This window comes from Emydura macquarii, unplaced genomic scaffold (genome assembly GCF_026122565.2).
Source record: "Emydura macquarii macquarii isolate MOO-44397 ecotype Brisbane River unplaced genomic scaffold, CSIRO-AGI_Emac_v2 contig_2768, whole genome shotgun sequence".
NCBI lineage: Eukaryota > Metazoa > Chordata > Testudines > Chelidae > Emydura > Emydura macquarii.
In genome coordinates this window covers 18,840,085-18,865,002 of record NW_027132905.1, presented here as the reverse complement: position 1 = coordinate 18,865,002, position 24,918 = coordinate 18,840,085, and the positions used below count along the sequence as shown (strand labels likewise).

The 24,918-nt window shown below is 39.0% G+C and overlaps 1 protein-coding gene across 2 annotated transcripts in view; it reads left to right on the top strand.

The window, feature by feature from the left end:
- Positions 1-24,604, top strand: part of ATP10B (ATPase phospholipid transporting 10B (putative)) — a 389,768-nt gene extending 365,164 nt beyond the window's left edge. For both annotated transcript variants that reach the window (XM_067566565.1, XM_067566566.1), the window contains 13 exons: positions 629-811; positions 1,941-2,562; positions 3,115-3,221; positions 4,383-4,509; positions 6,097-6,281; positions 10,691-11,006; positions 12,719-12,795; positions 13,400-13,525; positions 14,900-15,100; positions 16,829-16,909; positions 17,033-17,137; positions 17,701-17,888; positions 22,009-24,604. In XM_067566565.1, the coding sequence (XP_067422666.1) occupies positions 629-811; positions 1,941-2,562; positions 3,115-3,221; positions 4,383-4,509; positions 6,097-6,281; positions 10,691-11,006; positions 12,719-12,795; positions 13,400-13,525; positions 14,900-15,100; positions 16,829-16,909; positions 17,033-17,137; positions 17,701-17,888; positions 22,009-22,516 (2,826 nt within the window). In that variant the 3' untranslated portion in view covers positions 22,517-24,604. The remainder of the gene's footprint in view (positions 1-628; positions 812-1,940; positions 2,563-3,114; positions 3,222-4,382; positions 4,510-6,096; positions 6,282-10,690; positions 11,007-12,718; positions 12,796-13,399; positions 13,526-14,899; positions 15,101-16,828; positions 16,910-17,032; positions 17,138-17,700; positions 17,889-22,008) is intronic.
- Positions 24,605-24,918: the final 314 nt, after the last annotated feature.

The window sequence follows — 24,918 nt, the reverse complement described above, 5'->3', positions numbered from 1 at the left end:
ACAAAAATTAAGCATAGGCCCCAATCTTGCAAGTAAATTCACTTGGGTCACCACTTGTCCCTGTTTGCAGTTTCGTTTAGCTTAGTGGTCAGTGGTTTCAAGATTCTGCCCATTTAGGTCTGAGTATGGACATTCAAGAATTAAGTTGGCCCAAACTTACAAATGAACTTCAGTGGGGTTTCAGTTAGTGTAAATGGTGGCAAAATTTGCCCCCAGTGCGGTGCTAAACATACTAGTAAAGTGATATTTAAAGTGTGAGTGCATTTACATTTATCTTGTGTCCCTTAATCAATAGAGAGAGAGTAGGTAGTACCAAAACATACATTTTAAATAATTCTGAAATTATCATAAAGGTAAAGATCATGCATTTTATTCTTGAGTTCTTGCTACATCTCTCCAATAAGAAAGTCAGAGATGTAATACAGAATTCTCTTTTAGGGAATGGTGAGTTTCCTGCTGACCATCTATTTATGCAGCAACTATCTTTTTTTCTATATGCTGGGTACATAAGATACTTACATAATATAATTCTGCACAAATGTTCCCTTGAAGGCTCTAGAAAACCTAAGGTGCCGTTCAGGCACAATCTCAAATGTGAGGGATACTTACTGAATAATGTCTGTTCCAGGAAAAGGATGTGACCCCTGATAACAGGCTATTGATGAAAGTGAGAGAGGCTGTACTCCAGACAGAGTCTTTGACATCATTTCCATCTGCAAAGGACACCTGCTCCACCGTTACTGACTTTTTTCTTGCACTGGCCATCTGTAATACTGTTGTGGTCTCCACAGCAACTGAGCCAAGACAAAGGGTAATTTCACTTTAAAATACACCAAGAGAATTGATGTGTTTAAAATCTATATAATAAAATTGAAAGCTGTCTGCAGTGGTGAAAAAGCACTGTTTTGGAATTGCCATGTGTTTCTTCTATCTTCTTTCTGCAATAACTCAAATGACTGCTGTTCTGCCACCTACCTCATAAACTTTAAGGTCAGAAGAGCCCATCAAGACCATCTAGTCTGACTTCCTGAACATTGCAGACCACAGAACCTCACCCACCCACTCCTGCAATAGACCCCTAACCTCTGGCAGAATTACTGAAGTCCTCAAATCATGAATTAAAGACTTCTTGTTACAGAGAATCCACTATTTACACTAGTTTAAACCTGCAAGTGATCCATACCCTATGCTGCAGAGGAAGATGAAAAATCCCAGGGTCTCTGCCAATCTGATCTAGGGGAAAATTCCTTCCTGACCACAAATATGGTGATCAATTAGACCCTGAGCATGTGGACAAGACCCACCAGCCAGACACCTGGGAAAGAATTCTCTGTAGTAACTCAGAGCCCTCGCCATCTAGTGTCCCATCACCAGCTGTTGGAGATATTTACTGCCAGCAGTCGCAGATTGTTCTGCATGCCATTACAGGCAGTCTCATCGTACCATCCTCTCCCTAAACTTATCAAGCTCAGTCTTGAAGTCAGTTAGGCTTTTGTCTCCACTGCTCCCCTTGGAAGCCTGTTCCAGAACTTCATTCCTTTGATGGTTAGAAACCTTTGCCTAATTTCAAGCCTAAACTTGTTGATGGCTAGTTTATATCCAGTATATGCAGCATTCCCTAATACTTTAGGAAATGTGTTGACTGCTAAAAAGTTTGCTTACTGTAAAACCATGTTTAAATATCTCAGGTAGTTGGTGAGGATTTTAGGGGCACCACTCTGTCTCTGCCGTAGATCACTATGCAATCTAGAAGCTAACTTATCTCTAACTATTTTCCTGAAAATCCTTTGACATAATTAGTTAGAAAAAGGACAGCCACATATTTTTTTTAAAACCATTACTTTGATGCACAGCAGTGCACTGGGGATTTGGAAACATCCCTGTGGTTCAGCTTGTTTAATTTCAGCTGTAATATTCCTAATGTCTTCTCATGTCTCAAGGTTATAGGCCCACCACTGATGAAACCATCAGGGATCTCCCGGGACAGGATTCACCAGCTGCTCCAACGGCTAAAATTAGCAAACCTTGGTCAGTCTTTCTCATCGACTCAGTCCAGTTCAGACCTAGGAGCAAGTTTTAATGCACAGAACAGTAAAGAGAATCCAGCTGCCACAGACTCCTATGACAAAGATGACATTCCCACCCAAACCTGCTCTAGCTCAACAGATGGTGACTGCGATGGTGATGGTAGAGCAAATGCAATGCCCAGGAAAGATAGCACAGAGATTGGGGGCGCCTCCCTGGATGAGGTGTTTGGGTCTGTTAGTCAAGGCCATTTGCAACCAGAATTTTGTTACGAGGCTGAGAGCCCAGATGAGGCAGCCCTTGTTCATGCCGCCCGGGCTTACAATTTCACTTTAATGTCCAGGACGCCTGAGCAGGTAACTGTGAGGTTGCCACAAGGTACTCTCCTGACCTTTGACGTACTTTGTACCTTGGGTTTTGACTCAGTCAGGAAAAGGATGTCTGTGGTGGTGAGGCACCCCTTCACCAATGAGATCATTGTCTACACCAAGGGAGCTGACTCAGTCATAATGGATTTACTGGAAGACCCTGCCAAAGGTAATTACTGCAGTAGCTAGTGAACTATTAACGTTATGTTGTCTGTTAATAAGTACTGGAAGTTTACAAGTACTTTTTCCTGCAAAAATATTATATCCAGGCTTTAGGATTATAAAGGAATAATAAGCCCCTTATAGTGTTATTACTGCAGATCAAAACTGAGGTGTTTGTTTAACCTGAAGTGTGCTTGGAATGTGGGGAAAAAAGGGCTAATTAAGATTCACAGACAGCCTAAACTAACTGAATGGTGTACTCCACAATAATAATCTCATACAGGCCTGACCAGTGTATTTAAACTTGGCAACTGTAACCTAAAGAAGACCAAGAAATGTCATCCTGTAGCATATCTCAGAGCTAAGGGATATTTACATGCATGTGGGGTTATGGAATACAAACTAATACTTAAGAGCTTTGAAAGGGATTGCTGGTTTGTTAGTACACAGGCTCCTGTGTTGTCTATTTATTATTATTATTATTATTATTATTATTTTGGCTGTTAGGTTTGGAATGATCTGTACTTGCAATAAGTAACTGATTACTTGTAATTCACAGCTGATGTTAATTTGGGGAAGAAGCTGAGAAGAATACAAGCTAAAACACAGAAACACCTGGACTGGTATGCACGATATGGCCTGCGAACCCTGTGCATAGCTAAGAAGGTAAGAAGTAATTGGACTGATACTATTTGTTAACGATGTCCTATACATGTGAAAGATTTATGACTTGAGAAATATGAGAATTATAAATCCTTATGCTTCAAGCCACAAGACAAACCCTAATTGCCAGGGATTAGCAGGGAACTTTTTCTGTGGACAGATTGATCTTGTACCTTTTTCTGAAGTATTTGGCCACTGTCAGAAACAAGATATTTTAACTAGATGGGTCACTGGTCAGCAATATCTGACTCTATTCCTAGCTAGAGATTCCAGGCAAGATCAAACAAAACCACAATTTATTAGCTGTTCTTTTAAATTGTATTTGGCGTTCTGCTTTCAAACATCTTGTACTCAATTTGGAACAATTGTGTTTTTATCCTGATGGCTTTAATCCAATGGTGATCAAAATCAAAAAGGTGGGTAAAATCCAGCCCATAGAGATCTGCAGTCCAGTCTTCAAAAATATGTCCCAGCATGCAATGCTCCTTTTTGGTCCTTGCTGAGGAGCATTGCCCTCTGTGACCAATAGTCTCTCCAGGCCATGCCTCTCTTATAGATGAAATAGCTGCTGTCTATACCATTTTATGCAAATTGAGAAGGCAGAGCTGTTTTTCCTCATTGCTACTTGTCCATGCAGCCTTCAGTTGGGCAAGGTTAAAGCTAATGTGATATGTTGCAAATGGACTCTGGGGTAGTAACTATCACTCTGGGATCCAAAATATTGCTGCTCTATTTTCCCAATTTAGATTAAGGTGAGCTCTGCTTAGACTGAGTGGGCTCAAGTAATAGATGCAAGAATGTGATTTACAGGATAAGACTCAGATGCCCAAATGCAAAGAAAGAAGTCATTTTTAAAACATAAGCATCTTCAGTTGCAGCAGAGGAGTCTCTGAAAAATCTATTACTCAGTATTTTATCACAACACCACTCTACTTGTGCAAACTTTCCATTATGCATACATACTGCTTCACTGAGAGAGTGCTCTTCTCATGGACACCTTTTCTCTCACAAGTGCCCTGTTCTTCCCCATTGCTTGATTCTTGATTCTGTTTCATACTGTGAAAGGGTTATGTTACACCACAGAGGGCCACAGACCACCCACAGTTTGAGCAACTGCTCTACCTACATCTGAATATGTGGCATGCCTGTATCCCTGTTGCACAGGTTTTGAGTGAAGATGATTTTCGGAAATGGGCCAATTTTCGTCGTGAGGCTGAGGCAGCGATTGACAACAGAGATGAGCTTCTAATGGACACAGCACAGCATTTGGAGACCAAACTCACCTTGCTAGGTAGCTAAATATAAGACTTGTTGTGGAGTGAAATATTGCTTGCTTTCAAGTGCTGTTCTTGGTGACCAAAGAAACAATGACTTAGATACATTTATATTTAAAGGCCTTCCTGTGACACTTTGCAACTATTTGGTACAAATATAAAACATTTCAGCACTGGATGCAGCTTCCAAGGACAAATATTTTATATGTATGTTTTATATGTATAAGCTATGTCCAGAGCGCTAACGTTGGTGCACAGTGTTTTATACCAGTACCTAAGGTTAGTGTGCATGTATGCGTTCTGTCTCTATATATGCGCACGCACGCGCACACACACACGCTTGCCAATGGATTTATGTTTTATATGTTTTCTGCTGTTGGTTTTCTCCACTTTGAAAAAGCTATAACGTATCATGCAAAATGTTATTTGTCTAGGTACTTATATGGCACCCATCCATATTATTACAGCACCATTATTTCATTAAAATGAGAGTAGTTTAATGTTCTCTTTCTTGTGTCCAAATGTTTTGCTATTTTAGGCTTGTCTTTTCAAAGAAGCCCTGGTTTAATCTCTTTCTCTCTGTACTGTATGTTCAGCACTTTGTCATCTTGATCTGTATAATTGCAGCCTCTTATTATTATGACTCTTCATAATCTCTACACTCATATTTGTAAAAATCATGGTAATAACAGCAAATACTGTAAATAGAGCTATAGGTGAGCTCGTGTAGCTGTCAGAATCTGTCACCTTAGCGAACTACAAACTTCTGTATGCCCTCCTACTTAATTTTCCTCAAAGTATCATTTTTTGCTTTGTCATACTGATCTTTAATGTACAGTAAGTATCATTGTTTCAGCAACTTCAAACTGACCTCTAATGGAAGAGCTAAGAGAGAACTGTTTGTAACTCTTTCATATGATGATTTACCTTCAGTCTGAGTATTGGCTTCTTCTCCTATGCTTACACATTTCAAAAGAGAAAATTTGATGTAACCTATCTCATTCCTTTGATGGAAGAAGCATCTGACTTGCCGGTAGAGTGTCTTTCAATTAAACAGCCAAGATTCAGTGTAGCATTGTGTCTTTTCTAGTTCCTGTGATGGGAACTGATATAGGACTTTAAAAAAAAATGCACATAGTGTATTCCTTGGCCTGTACATTGTAATTCTGGAGTATTAAAAAGAAAAGAAATGAAATGAGACCCTATAGTGCCACATAAAATGAATGGCTACTAGTCATTGATTGCTGGGTTGTGTGGTTGGGTTTGGTTTTTTTTAATCTCAGTCTAAATGCAGATTTCTGTGTTGTTAATCACTTAGAACTGCTCAGTATTCATCCATATATTCCCTACAGGACTGATGTGAGGCTTGAGATAATGCAAAAATATAGGGAATCTGCATAAAGATTTCCCCCTCAATGCAGGCTTAATTTTATGCCTTTTGAAGTCTATATCAACCATTGGACAATATCATTGGCTTAGCTATCAATACATGCTGGATCTTTATTTAGGATCAAAGATTTCTGATATCTTCCTTTTAAAACCATCTCACCACAGCTTTCAAAGGGAAATAAATTGACTCACTTCTCATCTTCCCCTTTTACTAGGAGCAACAGGGATTGAAGATCGTCTGCAAGATGGAGTGCCCGATACTATTGCAGCTCTCCGAGAGGCTGGGATACAAATCTGGGTGCTGACTGGTGACAAACAGGAAACAGCAGTTAATATTGCACATTCTTGTAAACTTCTGGACCAAAAAGACACTGTCTTTACTATTAATACTGAAAATAAGGTGTGTACAGAAAAGGGTGAAGTTTGATGGGAAGTGCATACCATTTCCTTCAATGATTTGGGGTTTGGAAATGCTTCGTTTTGTGTTAATGCTTCATGAAAAGCAAAAATAAAAACCAAAAAAAAACCCCAGACCTATTGGAAAAAGTCGGTAGGCTTTTTAGACCACACATCATGCTGCGTGATTCAAAATTCAAGCAGGTTTTATAGAAGATTTTGATGAGATTAAAATATAATATATTTTCCAAATGAAAATAATCTTTTTTTTTTCCCAAAAAAAAAAAAAAAAAAAAAAAAAAAAAAAGAGGACATTGAATATTATGCTTTTGAAAAAAGGTAATTTGCAGTTGAAGTGCCTGATCACATAATAGTGTTGATGTTTGGCTTTACTCCTTGCAATGGAATTTTCACTTGCAGTGATATTTTACCTCCAGGTGATCTCTGTCAGAGAACAATTTTAAAGTACTGCATGAGTCAGCTTGGAAAAAATGTGCAGGTGTGGATTCCATTCACTTCAAAAGCTTATAGCAAGGTGTAGTGCATGCTCCTTAATGGAGTTAGTGTAGTTAGACTTCAGAAGAAATTAGTTATTTAGTAGGGAACACTTAGCACACCCTCTTTGTCCTGGTCAGCAGCGTCCATTCCATTTAACCTTCTCATGATAGTTCTCACGATCCTGTAAAACTAATGAGATCATTTCCTAGGTATCCATGTGGTGTATTTAGCATTGATTTGCACAAATATTACATGTATATCCATTGGAAATAAGAGGTTCACACAGTGAGTAGCACAGGCATACTCCACCAAACTGTGGGTAAAGTAACTTTTCTGGGTCATCCTTCTCAGCCACGGCTACTCCGAGACATTATGTTTCACAGTTACACAAAGAGTAGTTAGATAAAAAGAAAAAATACTCTTTCTGGAAGGTTGCAACATAACACTACCTTATTTCTTAAAATCCAGAACCTTAACACACAAAAACAAAAAAACAAAGCTGGCTACTTCTTAAAGCAGAGGGTCACAATGCACCTTGCTCTGGACTGGCTTGACTGCACAGGACCCAGATTGCATGCTTCCTTACAAAGCTCTCCAGCCTGCAAGCAGGACCAGGAAACCTCTTCCTCTTACAATGTTTGCTTTTCATTTGAATAGTTTTCAATATACCACAAGGGAATTCATAGGAAACAATCAATGAAGTGAGCTGTAACGATTTCTGAAACAACCAGAGCAGAGCAGGGGAAACTCTTGCAAATGAAAGGTGCCAGTGAAGATAGACGCAAGTATGTACAGTTTGGTCAAGTGACCACAACTTTTTCATAACTTCAGGTGACAGAATAAGATGCCATGAGAAGCCATCCTACCCTGGCAACCCTAAAAGGGGGGAGAGGCAGCTGTCACCCACCTCTTCCCTTTTTGTTACTCACATCCAGAGCATTCTAACTGTCCACTAACTTAATCAGCCCACTTAAACCTAAGACCCACCCAACAGGTTGACTTGTCCAACAAAAGCTTAGGTGTACCTGCCAGTTCAGCTCTAATCTGCATAGATGGTAAAGTGATACCTAACCCCCATGAATGAGATCTACTCATTTCCCATGCTCTGCAGTGGTGAGAAGCCAAGCCCAGCAAAAGAGAGCCTGAACATTACCCCTCCTCCTGACCAGAATTGCAGACCGGCTCACAAGTGGTCTAGAACAAGTTATCTCTAGGCTTTGCTTGGGATCAAGAGTGATGCTCGTGATACAACTCTGATGGCATATGACAGGATCATGTGATCTATCAGCCCACAGGACAGCCAAATTACTTTCACACCTACTTCCATGCAGCTATTGTGAGGATTAGCTAAATCATGTTTCATAAAAATGCTTTGAATGTGAAAAGCACTGAATAAGTGCTGAATATTTTATTGTGATGGACACTTTTATAGAGCAGTTAGATGGCCTACTTTGTAGCTTTCTTTGTCTGTGGCTAGCAGCTCCCCAAACAGGAACAGAATTCTATAGAAATGTCTGGGTTTTTTTAAATATATTCTTTTTGAAAATAGAAAGCATGCAAAGCTGATACAGAATCTGACATGGAATATGTTCTCTGCTTCAATGTGTAAATTTGATTTGATATGCATGTCTGCTTTAAAAAAGAGATGTATTTTACCAAGTGTAGTGCCCTATAAAATTGTCCTGATGGGATATACACTTAGTGCATGCAAACTTTCATTTGCATATAAAGTTGAAGTTTTTTATTTTGAATGGGTGTTTGGAGGCCTTTTGGCATGCAGTGTAATACTGAAAAGCATCAGTGGTTCTATGATCCCAATTTAGAGTGATAAAATGTTCACCCTTCTTAAATTGTATTTAGTAATCTGCAAAGAACTTTTTAATGTTAAAAAATGTACTGGTGAAATTATGAATATAACAAATCCATGATCACCTAAGAATTACATGGCAGCAGTTGGGATATGACTCAGATCCACTTGCTCCAAAAGCACAATCCCCTACCAATTAATCTAAAGGAAAATCTCCTTAAACTGTTATTAGTATATGGCTCTTGACACACAGCTGAGCATTCTGATCCCATCCAGCAGAGAACAGTGGTAGACATGCGTACAAATATGACAGATCATTACTATAGTAAAGTTCTGGTTGTTAAAATGGCAATTCCTTTACTATATTTATGATGGCACTTTTCCATTTTGACATGTAGCTCCTTAAGGACAAGTATACACATACTCAGTGTCGTGCACAAGGTGCTAAAGATAGATATCTCCATTTTAGGTACCTTAGGGTGCACTGTTTTCAACCCCAAATGAGCCCAAAATTACATGACCCATTCCTGCACAGGTGGGAAACTTTCCCCAAATATCTAGTCCACCATATGTTCACTGATACTGCCACCCTTCAAGTGGATGGGGAACTTCTCTCTTCTTATTCTTCTTGCTGCCCAGAGTGGGCTACAGCATCAAACCATTCTTGGCTCCATGCCAGGACATTTGTACCCTCCATCACTGTTCTGGGTTACTCAAATTCCCCCTGAGCTGAGGAAGAGATGGGGCCCGGCCACAGGAGTAGGCAGCTCTCATTAAGGGCTATGGCTCTCTGAAAGGAATAGTGGGGTAATGAAACCAGATGGACATACTGAAAGAAGGGTCCCAACCCAGTCATTCTTCCCACTGGCCTCAAACCTTTATTCTCCTGGGCAAAGTTACCCCCAAAGACTCACCCAAACCCTAGATGTTTCCCTAGTGACTTGCACTGGGCAATTAGCCAGTTTATTTTGGGTTATTTAAAAAAAAAACCTTAACTTTTCAATATATATTTCCTGGTTTACACACACAAAGTTGCTGTTCCTCAGGAACATTTTTAGAGCATTTTAGTGAATAAGCTAGATGCAGCTTCCTATTAGGTGTCAGAGATAGATGTGATTTCAGAACCTCCCACTTACATGTAATTTAAATCTGACACGTGCACCTTATGCAACATAAAATGAATATAACATTTTAGAACTGAATCATCACTCAGTAAGGTTGACAGAAGGCAAAAAAGGGGAGTGATTAGCTCTTCAGGTATGCTATGCAATGCCACAGAAAAGGACTTTTAGCAATAACATCAAGACAAACTTTTATCACCCTGTCACTGTGCCCTTATGTAATCTTAGGGAAAGGAAGGTAATTTGGAGCAAGGTAAGTTCCACTCTTGGATATGTTTCTACCCAGCTCCTAGTTAAACCATTAGGGACTGTGCAACTCTGAAAGAAAAATTTGGTTCAAAACAGGGAAGTGCACTAATGAGGGGGATGATGGTTTTGTGGCTAGAGCACAGAAGCAGGTGCTAATTAGCACTTGGATTAAATTCGTAGCTTTGCCATGCACTTGATGTGTCACCTTGAACTCATTATTTAATTTTAAAAATTCTGACCTTAATTTTTCTGTCAGGTTCTGTGTGTGAAAGAGAAATATGAATCAAGCCTTCACCATCCCTCACAGGGGTGTTTGTTGTTATTACTACTATTATTGTTAGGAATGCATGTTAAGATCCTTACGTGGGAAAGACTATAACAATGCAATCTATTATTAAAAATAATTAATACATGTTGCTTTGCCCAAATTCTTAGCACTGCATTCACAAATATAGGTTCTCTTTATAAAGCTAGACTTGCTTTTAAAATGAATGGTCATATTGGAACCAAATAGCTGTAAAGATGGTCAGTGTTTTCAACATACTTTTTATGGGTGGAGAAGCTGATGACATCAATGGAGTAATCTCCAGTCTGGTAAACTATTGCTGTCCTCTGTCAATCACTCCTAATGCTTCTGTGACATTCTCTAATGCACCTGGCCTGGTTTGACATATAAATGGGTGATTTTGTAATGGGACATACGTATAAGCATTCTATAATGATTTCATCTTTTCCCAGGAAACCTGTGAATCCCTCTTGGATTTAACATTGGAAGAAGTGAGGAAGAATTCTAATGTTGAAAGAACAAAATGGAAATTTTTTCGCATTAGCCAGTCATCATCTTTACCAGCCTCTGTGATCCGCAGTCCTGACATTGGGCTAGTAGTTGATGGGAGAACACTGAGTGTCATTTTTGAAGGAAAGCTGGAAAATAAGTTTCTGGAGCTGACGAAGTACTGTCACTCAGTTTTGTGCTGCCGTGCCACTCCTTTGCAGAAAAGCATGGTGGTCAAACTAGTGCGGAGACAACTAAAAGTGATGACCCTGTCAATAGGTACTTGACTTTCTTAGTCTCTTGCAACTCTAGTTTATTTTATGCTTCTTTTACATTCATCATGAATTACGAGCGTGTGGAGAGTATTGCTATATAATCTTCAAGTTGTGATTCATGCCTTCCTTTCACTCTGATAGAAGAAGATGGTGCTAAAATTCTCTCCATATGCTTGCAGGTGAAATTTCCTTAAGAAGAGCCTGCTACTGTTGAACAGCCTTTGCTCCCATTAAAGTTAAAGATCAGATGAGGGTACCTGGTGACTTTCAATATCTGCAACTCTTCCTCCCTGCCTCCCTCCAAAATGCTTCAGTTCAGAAGAACCAGTCATAATAATAGTTACTCTGCTTGTTGTGTTAACAGCTTTCCTTTACTCTTGGATTTTTCCCAATGTGTCAAAACAGAGTATATCCCCAGAGCAGCGTTAGACACTGACACGCTTGCTGTTCACCGGCTTGTCAAATAGTTAATGTGAAATCTGCAAATTTCTTGTTTCAGTGCTAGTGATTCTACTAAAATCCTTGCAGAAATAACTTGAAAACTTTCAGCATTAATCAAGCCACACAGGGACCAAACAAAATATTAACAGGAAGGGAAGGGTCTGATAACTTTTTTAATTTCTAGATTTGCATAATTTTTTTAAAAAAAGGAAAATGTAAAAGCAAAATATATATTTCCATACTTCCACTTCGTTTATGCTGCTTCACTACTTTACCTAACTCTCACACTACATGTTTACATACAAACCTGAATATTCATGCCATGGGGATATTATTTGTAGTCAAAGATTTTGAAAATGCTGTTAAAATTATGATGGGTAGAATTGTGGTTTTAAAGTGGCTTGTTACACTATATAATTTGCATTATCTTTTGTGATTTCATTCAAAGAAATCTACAAAATGAACTACTACAGAAGCATGCTCTTGATAATTTGAGTTCCACCAAGGAATCATAACAATGATTCTCAGTAAGCTTTATACTTAGTATCAGGTGATACAGAGAGCATGTGAGAAGGAAGTAGTTGTAAAACTATTATAACTTCTATTTCTCTCAGAATTTTTTGAAAACATGCTGATTTTGGGCTGAATTTTGCCATGCATGGCCTCTGCCTGAATCTGAATGGTTTAGGTCATATTCGAGTTATGAGAAGATGGACAAAAAATTGCTTTTTGCCATTGAGGGAAGAGGAGACAAATTGTTCTCAAAGGCTCTTTTGTTTGGTGGGTTGGTTTTGGTGATGGTTGGAGTGAATAAGCTAAACTGCACAAAGTAAATATATATTTTTACAGAGTCCATAAAGAATAGCATGTAACTTTTTGGGAAATTTGAACAACTGTAATAGTTCAAATACATGAGTTCACATATTCCCACCCCTGCTACTGACTCTGCTTGATACTTTATGCTTACAAGTACTGTAGAGGGAATTTTGTCATTGATTTCAGTGGGGTCACAGTTTCACCCCAAGAGTTTGTGACCCGAGGTCTCACAGCACGTAGGTGTCAGACTCAAGTTTCTTGACTGCTTGCCCTAATCCTAATCCACTTGACCACAAGGCAAGGCACCAGCCACCCTAATTACAGATGCATGTTACTGTAAAGATACTTGTCTGTCAGCAATAGTTTATATAGGAATATAGCACTGAACAAACCAAATCTTAGCATTGTTTTTTCTTGTATTTTCATATTTCTGGAAATCGATTCTTTTCTCTTTTCAAGGTGATGGTGCAAATGATGTGAGTATGATTCAAGCAGCTGATGTTGGAATTGGAATTTCTGGCCAAGAAGGCATGCAGGTATCCCTTCAATTTATCCCCCTTTTTGTTTTTATGAAGTGACTCATACATGCCATCTTCTTTCAGAGATCTGAGTAGCTTCAAGGGCCTATAGAAAAAGACCTTTGTTATGAGTAACAACTTAAAATTAAGATATAAGTTAGCATTATTGCTATCCTGACATTATGCTTTCCATCATTGTGGGGCTAACTGGATCATCAATTAACATGCATGTATATTTATCCAAAGCTTGAAAAATTAGCAGATGAATATTCAGCAATGAAATAACATCTATTTTCTCGAACACCTCTTTTGTAGGATTTTCCAAAGATTCTGGTACAGGGCTGCTTCTCATCCTGATTTCTTTCCACATGTTCCCCTCACTCATTCTTCTGGGCTCATTAATACATTTTTATGGTGCATTCTAGGGATGCAGAAGGATGCTGGTTCATATTGTGAAGATTGAGAGCAGGTTTTTTTTTTAATTGATCATTCTCAAACCTTCCATACAAAGTGTCTACACAATAGTGGATGGTTGCCTCACTGTTCATTCTCGAACCAAATAATGTTGGGTAGAGAAGTAAATGCAATTTTTAATAAATAATCTCAATACTTTTTATTTAAGGCTGTGATGGCCAGTGACTTTGCAATATCTCGATTTAAGCATCTCAAGAAGCTGCTTCTGGTCCATGGACATTGGTGCTACTCTCGCTTGGCAAAGATGGTGATTTACTTCTTCTACAAAAATGTGGTAAGATGCCAAGGATCCTGGATGCCTTGGCGTGCTTCAATTAAAATGGTTAAAGTACCAGTTCTTGTCGTCCATGTTTCTTTAATAGTCCCTGAATTGCAATGCCTTTTTCTTCACTTGGATAATGCATGGTTACTCCCAAATTCACTCTTACTACTCTACTGACCTAAAGCCTTCAGAAGAAGTAACATCTAGATTTTTCACTGTACAAGTTGAAAATAGTACCATGCCAGAGGAGGGAAAACCTCAGTTCAGTGACTTTTTTGCACTAGTGCAGAAATGTTTTCAGTAACACTCCTGAAATAAAATTTGCTACCTATTTGCATAAGGAATGGTAGATTAGTGCTAGGAGATGGAAGATGACTTTACATTAGGTAAGAATTGTCTGTGAAACTTGTGGATTTTTGTTATTAATTTTATAGGCACTGCTTGCAAGCACTGGTGCAGTCATATCTAGCATTTTTATTCGAAGTTTAATGTATATGCAAATAAGCTGTGCATTGAAGAATAATGTAAAGTGGATAAACTTGATGATAATACACTTTCAGCAAGACTGTGCAAACAAGCCCATTTGACTTGAAATATATTCTGAGCATGAAAGACTATTTACTTAGAATTGAAAGTGTTCACCTTTTTAAAATTTTTCAAAAAGCCATCATTTTTAAATAAGGATCATGTCTTATCAATATTAAAATTTGTAATGGGAAACTTTCTTAGTCTGGGAATGCTTTCAAAGCTTAAATTATATTTATTTGCTATATGAAATAGTTTTCTCAATGGGAATGTGGCTGTTCATTATCTCCATGCTACCATTTGGGAGTGGGGGGAGACCTTTTGATTCCACACTCACAACCGATTTTGTAAAAGGATTTAAAACTTGGTGTTGAGAACTGAATAATGTAATTACTTTGCTGTATTTTCTTAAAAGAAAAACATAACCATATAAATCCCCTGTGATGCACTGACTTAAAACCAAAATATTCCTTAAAGATAAACAGCATTGATGGGAATGCAAAGCTATCTGTTTAAGATCTCTCTAGGTGAAATGGATGTGTGGTGTAGAATAACAAGTAGCTATAGGGGAAATGGATGTGTGGTGTGGAAGACTTTCTCAGAGCTCTCCATGCTATTTAAACCCCATTGGTGGGCCTATGCACTGCAAAGTGAGAAACCCACACCAGCCCCAAATGGACCATCACAATTGGTGAAGGTCCAAAGAAGAGACCACAGATTTGAGATTTTGTGGCTTCAGGAGCCCAAAGTAAGATGAAATTTGTACTTACTATAAGTTTTTTTTTCTGGGAAGTTTGAGATGCTGGGACTGTGTCTACTCATAATGCGTTGTGTGGTGTTTTCTATTCACTTTTCTCACAGAGCTATGTCAGCCTGCTCTTCTGGTACCAGTTCTTCTGTGGCTTCTCAGGGGCCACTATGATTGATTATTGGCAGATGATCTTCTTCAATCTCTTTTTCACTTCAATGCCCCCCATCCTTTTTGGAATCCTGGATAAAGATGTTTCTGCAGAAACACTCCTAAGTTTGCCTGAACTATACAAGAGTGGGCAAAATTCAGAGGTGTGTCTTAAAAGTCAGAGTAAACTGTACAATTCTGCTGTTTTGATTGATAAGACAGTGATTCTCAACTCTTCTCCCTCTTTTCCTCCCCTCCCTCTCCCGGTACCCAGTATCCACCTATGCTTTCTCTTCTGCTGACACCCACACAAAGGATTGTGTAACTGGGGTAATGGTAAGAACCTGTGAGTGCACTTGGAGTGGAGGTAGTGGTGGAAGCTGGGCTTGGTGCTGATGCAAATGATGGGGCTGGGTTGGAAGGTGTGAACTTGAGGGTTGATGCAATCACAAATCTCATGGGCCTGACTGGCCACTGTGTCACTTCAGTTTCACTCCTGTGTAAGTCCGCTGAAGACACAAGGAGGGTGAGGTACTTCATTTTATTGGATCGATGTCTGTCAGTGAAAGAGACCAAACTTTGGAACTTCCACAAAGCTCTTCTTCAATAGAAGATGATCCAATAAAAGATATTACCTCACCAACTTTGTATTGAACCCTGAAGACTCTTTTAAGGAAGATGAAGTGGAGGAATTTGTAAAGACGTATGTTTTTCATTACTGGGGGGTGTAGGGAGAAATAAATGAGTGGAGTTGAAATGTAACAGCTGAGTATAAGAACAGCATGCCCCCTGTTTAAATTCTAGTGGGGGTTGAGTATTTGTAACCTAGAGAGGAGTCCTAAAGGAAAAACTTTTAATGTGAAGATGGCAGTAGAAAGTGATAAGTAAACTTAAACCTTTAGATCAACAAAAGACTGGCAGACTGTGTGTATGCGCTCCTGCTGTTATGTTTAGAAATAGTCTTTTTAACACACAAAGCACTTCTTTTGTCACTGTAAGAGCTTGGTATCCCTGCTACTCCAGGCCTGGTTGCTTTCATTTTTTACTTTGAATACTCAGAAATTGATAAAAATCAGGGAATATGTATAAGCGATTATATTAAGCTTTTTCTCAAACCTCCCTGTCAAGTTCTGAGGACCAGGCTGATTTTTTATTTATTTATTACAAATGCATACGCTTTTTTTCTATGTCATTTTAAAATGCTTAGCCTAACTTGGGCTCAACTGTTCTTTACTAATCTGTTCTAATCAAAACCCTTTTAAGGGCAAATTTTGACTTGCCCTTTTCAGGGCCCAGAAGAGTGGGATACACAAGGAGCCAGGGCCCCTCCTTTTCATGCAGCAGCAATGTTTTTAATCCTTGTACATCTAGGATGTGATTTTCAGTGGTGCTGAGCACCCATGGCTGAGACTGGTTTCATCTTGATGTTCAGAAAGTCCAGCTCTTGGAGTGTGGAGGGCTCTCATGCTGCCCACAGACTCCCTGAAGAGGTCTCACCGTCTTCCAATACCTGTTGTTAACTTGGCCTCTGTGGAGTGTATTTCTTCATATTTTCAAAGGGCGTAGTCATTGCTGCTCTGGCAATGTAAGAAGTAAGAAGGCCTCATCAACCTGCCACTCCCATAGTGACACTACCTGTTACTGCAGCAGTGGCATTAAAAATCACAATAAAGGCGTAAATGTCAATATGTGCGATTACATTACATTTCCCCAAACTCACAGTTCCATGGAAAGGATTTTTAAAGAATAACATATGGCCCAATCCCACAGTCTTTATGGGAGTTTTACTTAAATAAGAACTGCAGGATCGGGCTCTTAAAGACAATGAGTTAATGGATGCTGTATAAATGAGCAGAAACAGTGTGATAATGGTCATACCTCACTTCCTATAGATCTACAAGCTGTCAACTTTTAGTCTTGCTGTGTTGGATGCCTTCTACCAGAGTGTCATCTGCTTCTTTGTCCCTTATTTGGTAAGCACATAGAGCATTTACACATTACTTCTTTAAAGAAGTATTAAAAAAACAAAACAAAAAACAGTGTTTTCTTATGCGTTCTGACTAGTTGAGGTTTATTTGATTTTGTCTGTTTTCTAGATGTACAAGGACTCTGACATTGATGTCTTCACATTTGGAACCCCCATCAATACCGTCTCTCTCTTCACAATTCTCTTGCACCAAGCTCTAGAAATGAAAACTTGGGTATGTCTGTAAATGTGTTGTGTACAAATGGCAATTTTACTTTTTTGTGTGTTTTAAATATGGTTACGTTGTAGTGTAGATAGGGCCTACAGAAAGCCATGGAATTGTGTTAGAAAGTCTTTTTTTTTTAACTCTGGATCACACAAAGGAAGTAAGTTTCTTTATATGCAGTGAGATATCAGCAGTAAGCTAACAAAAATGGATGATTTGTCTAGAGTAATTGCCTCCCTGGAATACTTTTGATTATTCATACAGGGTCTTTGGGACAGAACAATGCAGAATTCTTGCACGGTTAGTCATAAAATAGAAAACTTTATGTCGTGGTCTTAGAGATCATCTTTATTACTTGGAAGTTATCGTCCTTTGAATCACTTACGTAAAGGAGTGTGTATTTTATATTGTAATATATAAGTATTGCATTATGCAATACTTCTCAATAACATGTATCTATACAGGTATGTTCCTTCCAATTTCCTTATATATTCCCCTGTACTAAAACTAGAGTCATGGGATGTAGCTTCCGTGTTTGGTGTCATTACTGTGTTCTCTGCTTCTGTTCATAGACATACTTCCATTGGATCACAATGATCGGAAGTGTTCTGCTTTACTTCATCTTCTCAACTATCTACAATGCTGTCTGCGTTGTTTGTAATGAACCCACCAGCCCCTACTGGATTATGGAGGACCAGCTCTCAGATCCTAGCTTTTATTTAGTGTGCTTCATTACACCAGTCATTGCACTTCTACCAAGGTTTGACCATTTGATTTATTTATTTTTCCTTCCCGATATTGGGCTTTGTGGGCAGTAGAATAAAATAACGATGACAATGAATGGTGATGCCTTGTAAAGATAAAAACTATATTGTCCTAAGATGACTCAGAGTCATGTTTGGTCCAATGAATATATTGATCACCAAACTAGGAGTCTGGAGACCTGGCTTCTACTCTCAGTTCAGCCATTGGCTCATATGATGATCTAATCTTAGGCAAGTCGCTTTATATCTCTGTGCCTCCTTTTGACCATCTATAAAATGGAGATGGTCATGCTTACCCTCTTCTGTGAAGTGCCTTGAGATTTACAAGGGAAAAGCTGCTATAGTAGTGCTCAATATTATGGGCACAGCAATATTCAGTGTACCACTGTTAGGTAAATAATACATTCTTAAGGTAAGTTTAAGTTTTGAAATATCCCCAAGTGCAGTAAAATTTTGAAAAATATCTACTACTATCACATCACTACATTATATTGCATCTTTAAATAATTAGCACCTTAAAATTTGACAGTGCATTACTGCAGATAATTAATAATATCTTCTTTATATATAAACGTCTTCATACTCCCAGAATCTTAGTTTATTATTGTGACACTATTGGGACCAGACCAGGAAGGGATTCTGTCACTATCTGCCCTGTAACCTGGGTGCCTTTGTGCTGTACAACTTTGGCTCAGAGCCAAGACAGCAGCAGCATGCTCACAGCACAATGGTCTGACCCTGGCTTCCACCCACCCAGTTAGTTCTTGCAGGGTGACCTCAGCAACCCTTCTGGTTCCAAGTCTCCCCAAATATGTCTCCTCTGTAGTGTCCAGTTCCTCTTACTAGCTGCTTACTGAGGTAACCCCAAGTTCACTGCTTCCAGAGAGCCAGTATATGCAACAGCTTATTAGCTCAGCTGGGGTCATGAACTCCACTTTAATACATAGCACTGGGATGGTTTGTCCTAAAACTAAGAATAAATGTATTAACAAAGAGCATAGATTTTACGTGATTTCAGGAGAGAGTGGAAGATATATGAAAGTGTTACAAACCAAACAAATATAACACACTTTCTAGTGTCTAAAACTTAATTTTAGAAAGATATAGCTTTGCCTAACACAGTTCTTTACTCACATTAAGTTGTCAGCATTCTCCAACTAGTTGAGTAGGAGGACTCATCTTTCGTAGATATAATGAGCTGGCTTCTTTGTTCTCCCAGGAGATGGATGACTCTCATGTCTCTTTGCCCCCACATATATTACCCCAAAGTTTATTGTATGTTTCAAGAGCCAGGAAGGCTTCCTGAGGGTGCAGACTCCATACCTAGTTGTGATCATTAAGTGGTCATCTCTCCTGCTTGTTGGCTTGATGACTTTGTTTATTTTATATGTAAATGTACCTGGATTATCTTTTGTCTGTGATCAAGCTGGTCAGACAAGGAAAAAACAGGAAGAAAACCTGTTTTGCCTCCTATTGTTACAGACAACAAAACATAATATTAGAGGGCATACGTAATTTCGCATACAGCATATTACAAGACACCTTTTAAATGACAACGGTGTGTTGGGGACACTGAGCATGTCAGACCTGTTGTGATGTACAGTATAGTGTGCCCTCTGCCGGCTGGTATTGAGAGGCTCCTATGGTCACAACTATATGCCAAACAATGGATGTATTGAAAATGATCAGTGATGTTATTGATTTAACAAGTGACAGGCTATAAATATATACTATCATTTCCTTATATGTGTTACTATTAACACTTTAGGTTTATTAGAATTAAAATGGTTTGTAAAAGCAATTCTCCTATTCCTAAATTAAACAACTAATTTATTTTTTGCTCTAGTTTCAACTTGGACAATAAAACAAGACTAGTTCTGTTTCACTTTTTGTTGCTAGTCAGTTTCACTTTTGTGGTTGTCATGAGCTAGTACAATACACTGTAAATACTAGTCATGGAAACAATTCCTTTAATGTTTGATTCTGTAAAACCACTTTTCAAACATAATATAAAATATGGGCCTAAATGATCTGAAAAGTGACCATTTTAAAACTAATAATTTAATATTTTTCTCAAATACTTGTCCAGTGAGTATTATTTTCCATATATTTTTAGATTTACTTTTGTTTATATGCTGTGCTATACAAGGTAAAGATGAAGTGCCTCATGGTTCAGTGCAGTCCCATGTCTTCAGGGTACAGCATCTTTTAACATCTGTTTTGTTCCTGTCTGATGATTGTGTTCTTATCAGCCCATATTCACTGTGTCATTTTTGACCGTGAGCTTTCTCCTAAGAGCTAGATCAAAAACACATATAAGAATTCATATATCTATCTTGGGAATTGAGCAAGGTTGAGATCCCTGCTGCTTCAGCAGGACACTGAGCTTAAAGATTTGTGTCTTGATAACGTCAGGGGTGGAGCACTGCTGTTCCCTCTTGCAGGCAAACCAGATTATTTTCTTCAGGTGCCTCTGTTTACGCAAAATCCATCTTGGATTCCCTCCTAGAACTCAGTTATATCACCAGTGCCGAAAACACTTCTCCCTTTTAAATACAGGCTCATACTCGTATTAAGTTTTCTGTTAGCTCTGACTTTCTTCCTCTTAGCATACTCTTTGTTCTTTATGTCCTCTTTTTCCAACCTGGAGTTTACAGCTTTGAGACACCTGACTATCTCTAGGAGGTAAGATTAAAATTCTTGAGCCTCAATTCCTCTTCCTGGATATAACCTCTTATACTTATTGATTCTATAGGTTCAGGTTGCTAAAACATTTAGTTTTTGGTGAAGGACTTGACTGTTTGCCCTTGCTTATGTTCAGGGTTTTTGTAGTAGCGCTGCATGGTGGTTCTTTGCAATATGCCCCATGGACATGATACCAAAATTAGAATTTACTATGCTTTCCTGTTGAGTGTAGAATATAGATGTCGCAGCTTATGAGCTCACAGTTTCACGCAACTTTGCTCGACTTTCAGACACATCCAGAGAGTGGCGTGCAGTGGAGGCAGTATAAAAGCAAGGAATGTCTGCCTAACTAGCCCAAGCCTCTACAATTTTCCCACAGTCCACAAATTCTAAGGGCAGTTTCCCCTGTTCATTGTGTTGGGAGGGTGAAAAACCCCAGCCCTATCTCCCTGTCCCACTTCCACCTCCCCACACCACTTGATTTGAGTGTGAGGAGAACTTCAGAGTTAACTTTCCTGTGTGGGAAAGAGGGGGACTGGGTTCTTTCTTTACACAGTTTCAAACAGCATTTCCACTTCATTGGTTTAGGATATATATTGGCCAGCCATGTGGCCAAAGGCCAAACCATGTTGAAAACCCTTCTCTGAAACCGGTGCTTAAGGTGAGGCTTTGGTTTTCAAATATAATCTGGTACTGTAGTGTAGAGACAGGTACCATCTCTCTAGGGTTGTTTTGCTGGTTCCTGAGCCACTTACAATCTGGGTTTGTTTTTACTTCCAAGTCTCAGATGAGATGTTCAACTAAGATCCCTTCTGCCCACCCCGTTTTTGAATACGGGCGAGTATAACCCCAGTGACCTGACTGATATTGCCTTTCTCAGCTAAACCAAATCTGTGTCTGAGGCTATGTCTTCACTGACGGCGGCAAATTTGCCACCATCAGATCAACTTATCTGGATCGACTGAGCGGTCAGTGAAGACCTGCTCAGTCGATCCAGAAATCGACGTATTCAGACCACCTTCTCAAGTGGCATAGCGCTGCGTCGATGAGAACACAGTTCCCGTCAGCGCAGTGTAGTGAAGACGGCGCGCAGAACAGAAACACAGAAGTCGACGGGAGTTACGCAAATTTTTTGCGTAGTTTGCGTAAGTCCAGTCAACTGCCGCCGAATCTCCGAGGTAAGTGTAAACAAGCCCTGACTTTACTTGCCCTATGTAGTGACTGCACAAACTGTATTATCGTCATTTATATAGCATCATAAGTGTGGAAGACTGTGTGTATTTAAGTGCATCCATTAGAAACATTACACCTCTCTGCCAGACACCCTCAAAATAATGGAAGCTGGAAGAGCAGAGTTAGATTTTTGTCATGGTATGGTATATTACTGATGAAGCCCATTATTAATGCAATATTCTTTTTCACTTTCACCAGGTATCTTATTCTGGCTATGCAAGGAACCTTCAGACTATCTCCAATTCTGAAAGCTCAGCAACTGGATAAGCTCCCTAAAGAACCACGAGACCTGGAAATCCAGAAGTGGAGGTCAGGAAAACAAGCCACCCCAGGCACATTTATGGAATCACCAGTCCCCAGTGATGAGGTTGACCGAACCAACAGCAACTTATATGTGTCTCAGTTTCTGGGCCAAGCAGCAGTCATACCCAGTGGGAATAACGATAACCAGGGACTCTCCACCCCAGAAATGAATCCCCTAAGGAATTGGATGCTGAATGGAGAAGGTAACTCGTCCACCAGAAGATGGGCAGAGGAAGAAACTACTGCTGCCAACTCCTTAACAAGACCCTGCCCTGGGCATGATCCACTTGTGCCCGTTGGGAGAGCATCTCCTGGGCTGTTCACTAGCCAACTGACAAGTGATGACACTGAAGAACTTAACCATGGAAGCCATCGGAGATCTGTGAGCGCAGTGACGCTGTAAAAGATTTTGGGGGGTTGAACTTTCAATAACATGACTGTTTTTCTGGACATAATTGTCCTATTGCTGTGTGGTCCCCATGGAAAGGGGTTACAGAAGGGAGAATTAGTGTTTCTATTTATATTCAACTATGAAGCTTTCTAGACAGACAGACAGACACACGGGCCAACGAACCTGCTGGAATAGTGTAATATAATCGCTAATACCTATGTAGCCTTGTCCATGTATCTTTTTGGGGGGTGTGGGAGTCACTAGATGGCTGGTTTTGATTAACTGGGGGAATATGGCATTAACATCAGTTAATCACTGTGAAATGTACAATTTGGATGAAAACCAAAGAAGTTGCTCACCAAGAAACATTTTCCCTTCACAATAATAGTGGCTGAATACCTGAGTGTTGATTAAGTGGTAACTATATGCTTATGGCAGCCTGAGGGAATTGTACACTATGCCATGCCTTAAAGCAACAAGTTCCATTTTAGCTCCTTTTGAGGTTTGCTGCTTTTTCAAGAGACACCAGCAACTTAGCACATTTTCAGACAGAAGTGTGATGTTTATCTCCTACTGTTACAGATAATACCTAAGATGACTGAAACTGAAAGAGATTAGAAACAAAAGGCAATATTTTTCAGTTTGTATGCTTTGTGCATGTAACAATGCTGTGTGTATAGTCAGTTTCACTGTTTCCCTTCTATAGTCAGTTTCACCCTTTTTGCCTGGGTTAATCTTCTACACAGCAATAGAGGGCAGGGAAGAAAACATTTTAATAAACAGGAAAATGTGAATATAAACCACAAAAAAATGGCAGGAGAACTTTAGGGAAGATGTAGGACTTGTACTTTTGAAAACTACCTTATTTAAACCAAGAAGTGAAATAAAAATATATAAACTCTGGCCAAATTTTAATTCAAATAGTTACATTCAACCTAAATAGAATTCTCCTAGCTTTTTCATTTGGAGATGGTGTCTTATAATATTGTGGAGTGTTGCTGTGTTTTCTGAGACACACATTCTTTACAACCTCAGAATTGGCCGCATTCAGTGATAGATGTGGACATCCCCATATGTTCATCAATATGCTTGGGATCATTTTGAGATGAAAGTTGCTGAAGAGATGGAAACAATTTTAATAGTGAACTATACAGATCTACGAGTCAGGCAAGCAAATTACTTTGAATGTGAGATATACAATATATAAAGAGTACTAATCACATTATAGTAGTTGCAAAAGCAAATGGTGACTAAAATGAAAGCTGTGTCTTCAGGACTTTTAAAAAATACAATTCTAGATTCTTTTCAATACCTCAAAGTAATAAGATATAAGAATAATCATAAATGACTCCAATGTTACTAGCTGTTGCAATGCAATGAATGATGTCTCTCTTATTTCTCATAGAAATACTGACTTATTAGCACCATGTCAGGCTGCAAGGTGTCACAGGAAAATCTTCACAATGTGGGGCTTAAACTGAACCTAATCATGCAGTAAACCTATCTTTCCTGGCACTTGATTCAACTACTGACTCTGTATTTTAGGATTTTTTTTTAGCCTTTTATATATGTATTATTTTAGCTAACTTATTATGGCGCATCATAATGTGTGACCCCTTTTTAATATCCAGTTCACGAATATTCATTTGGCTTTCAGTATATGCTGAGGACTACTGTAACTAATATCTTGAAGTTGTGGTTGCTTTAAAACAACTCAGGCATGACTGAATATGATACCTAGCACTTAGATTTGTACTAAAACTGTAATACATTTATAACTATAACCAATACAGTGTGGTCTGCTCTGATGGAAGTAGAAGGCCATTTAGAAAGAGAATTTTTCTTTTTTTAGTGTGAAATGTGAATGAAGGGAGTTAGGTGTAATTGAGGTTATTGTTAATGGGATGTGAGATTGCTCAGTGGCCTGCTCACTGGGCAGAAATGAATCCTCGGTGACTATGCTTGATATGAATTCTTTTCTACTCCCAGAGACGGTTTTATGTGAGGGAAATGAAGTGCCATTCACCAATTTTTTCTTATGTATTTTATGATGACAAAATGTGGAATATTTTCACAGTAATAAAATTAAGACATTTATGACTCAGGATGTTATTCATGATGAGCCTTACCTGACAGGAAAAAAATAAGTAATAATAATGCCTGGCTCTTTTATATAGCGCTTTTAATCAGCAGATCTCAAAGTGCTTTACAAAGGAGGTTGCTATCATTGTCCCCATTTTACAGATGGGGAAAACTGAGGCACAGAGAGGAAGTGACTTGCCTAAGGTCAACCAGAAGCCTGCATCCAAGACAAGGACTCCTGAGACCTACTCTAGTGCTCTAACTGCCAGGCCACACTGGCAACTTAAATCATGTGGGCAAAATAATGGTAGGTCTGCAAGAGGGTTGTGCGG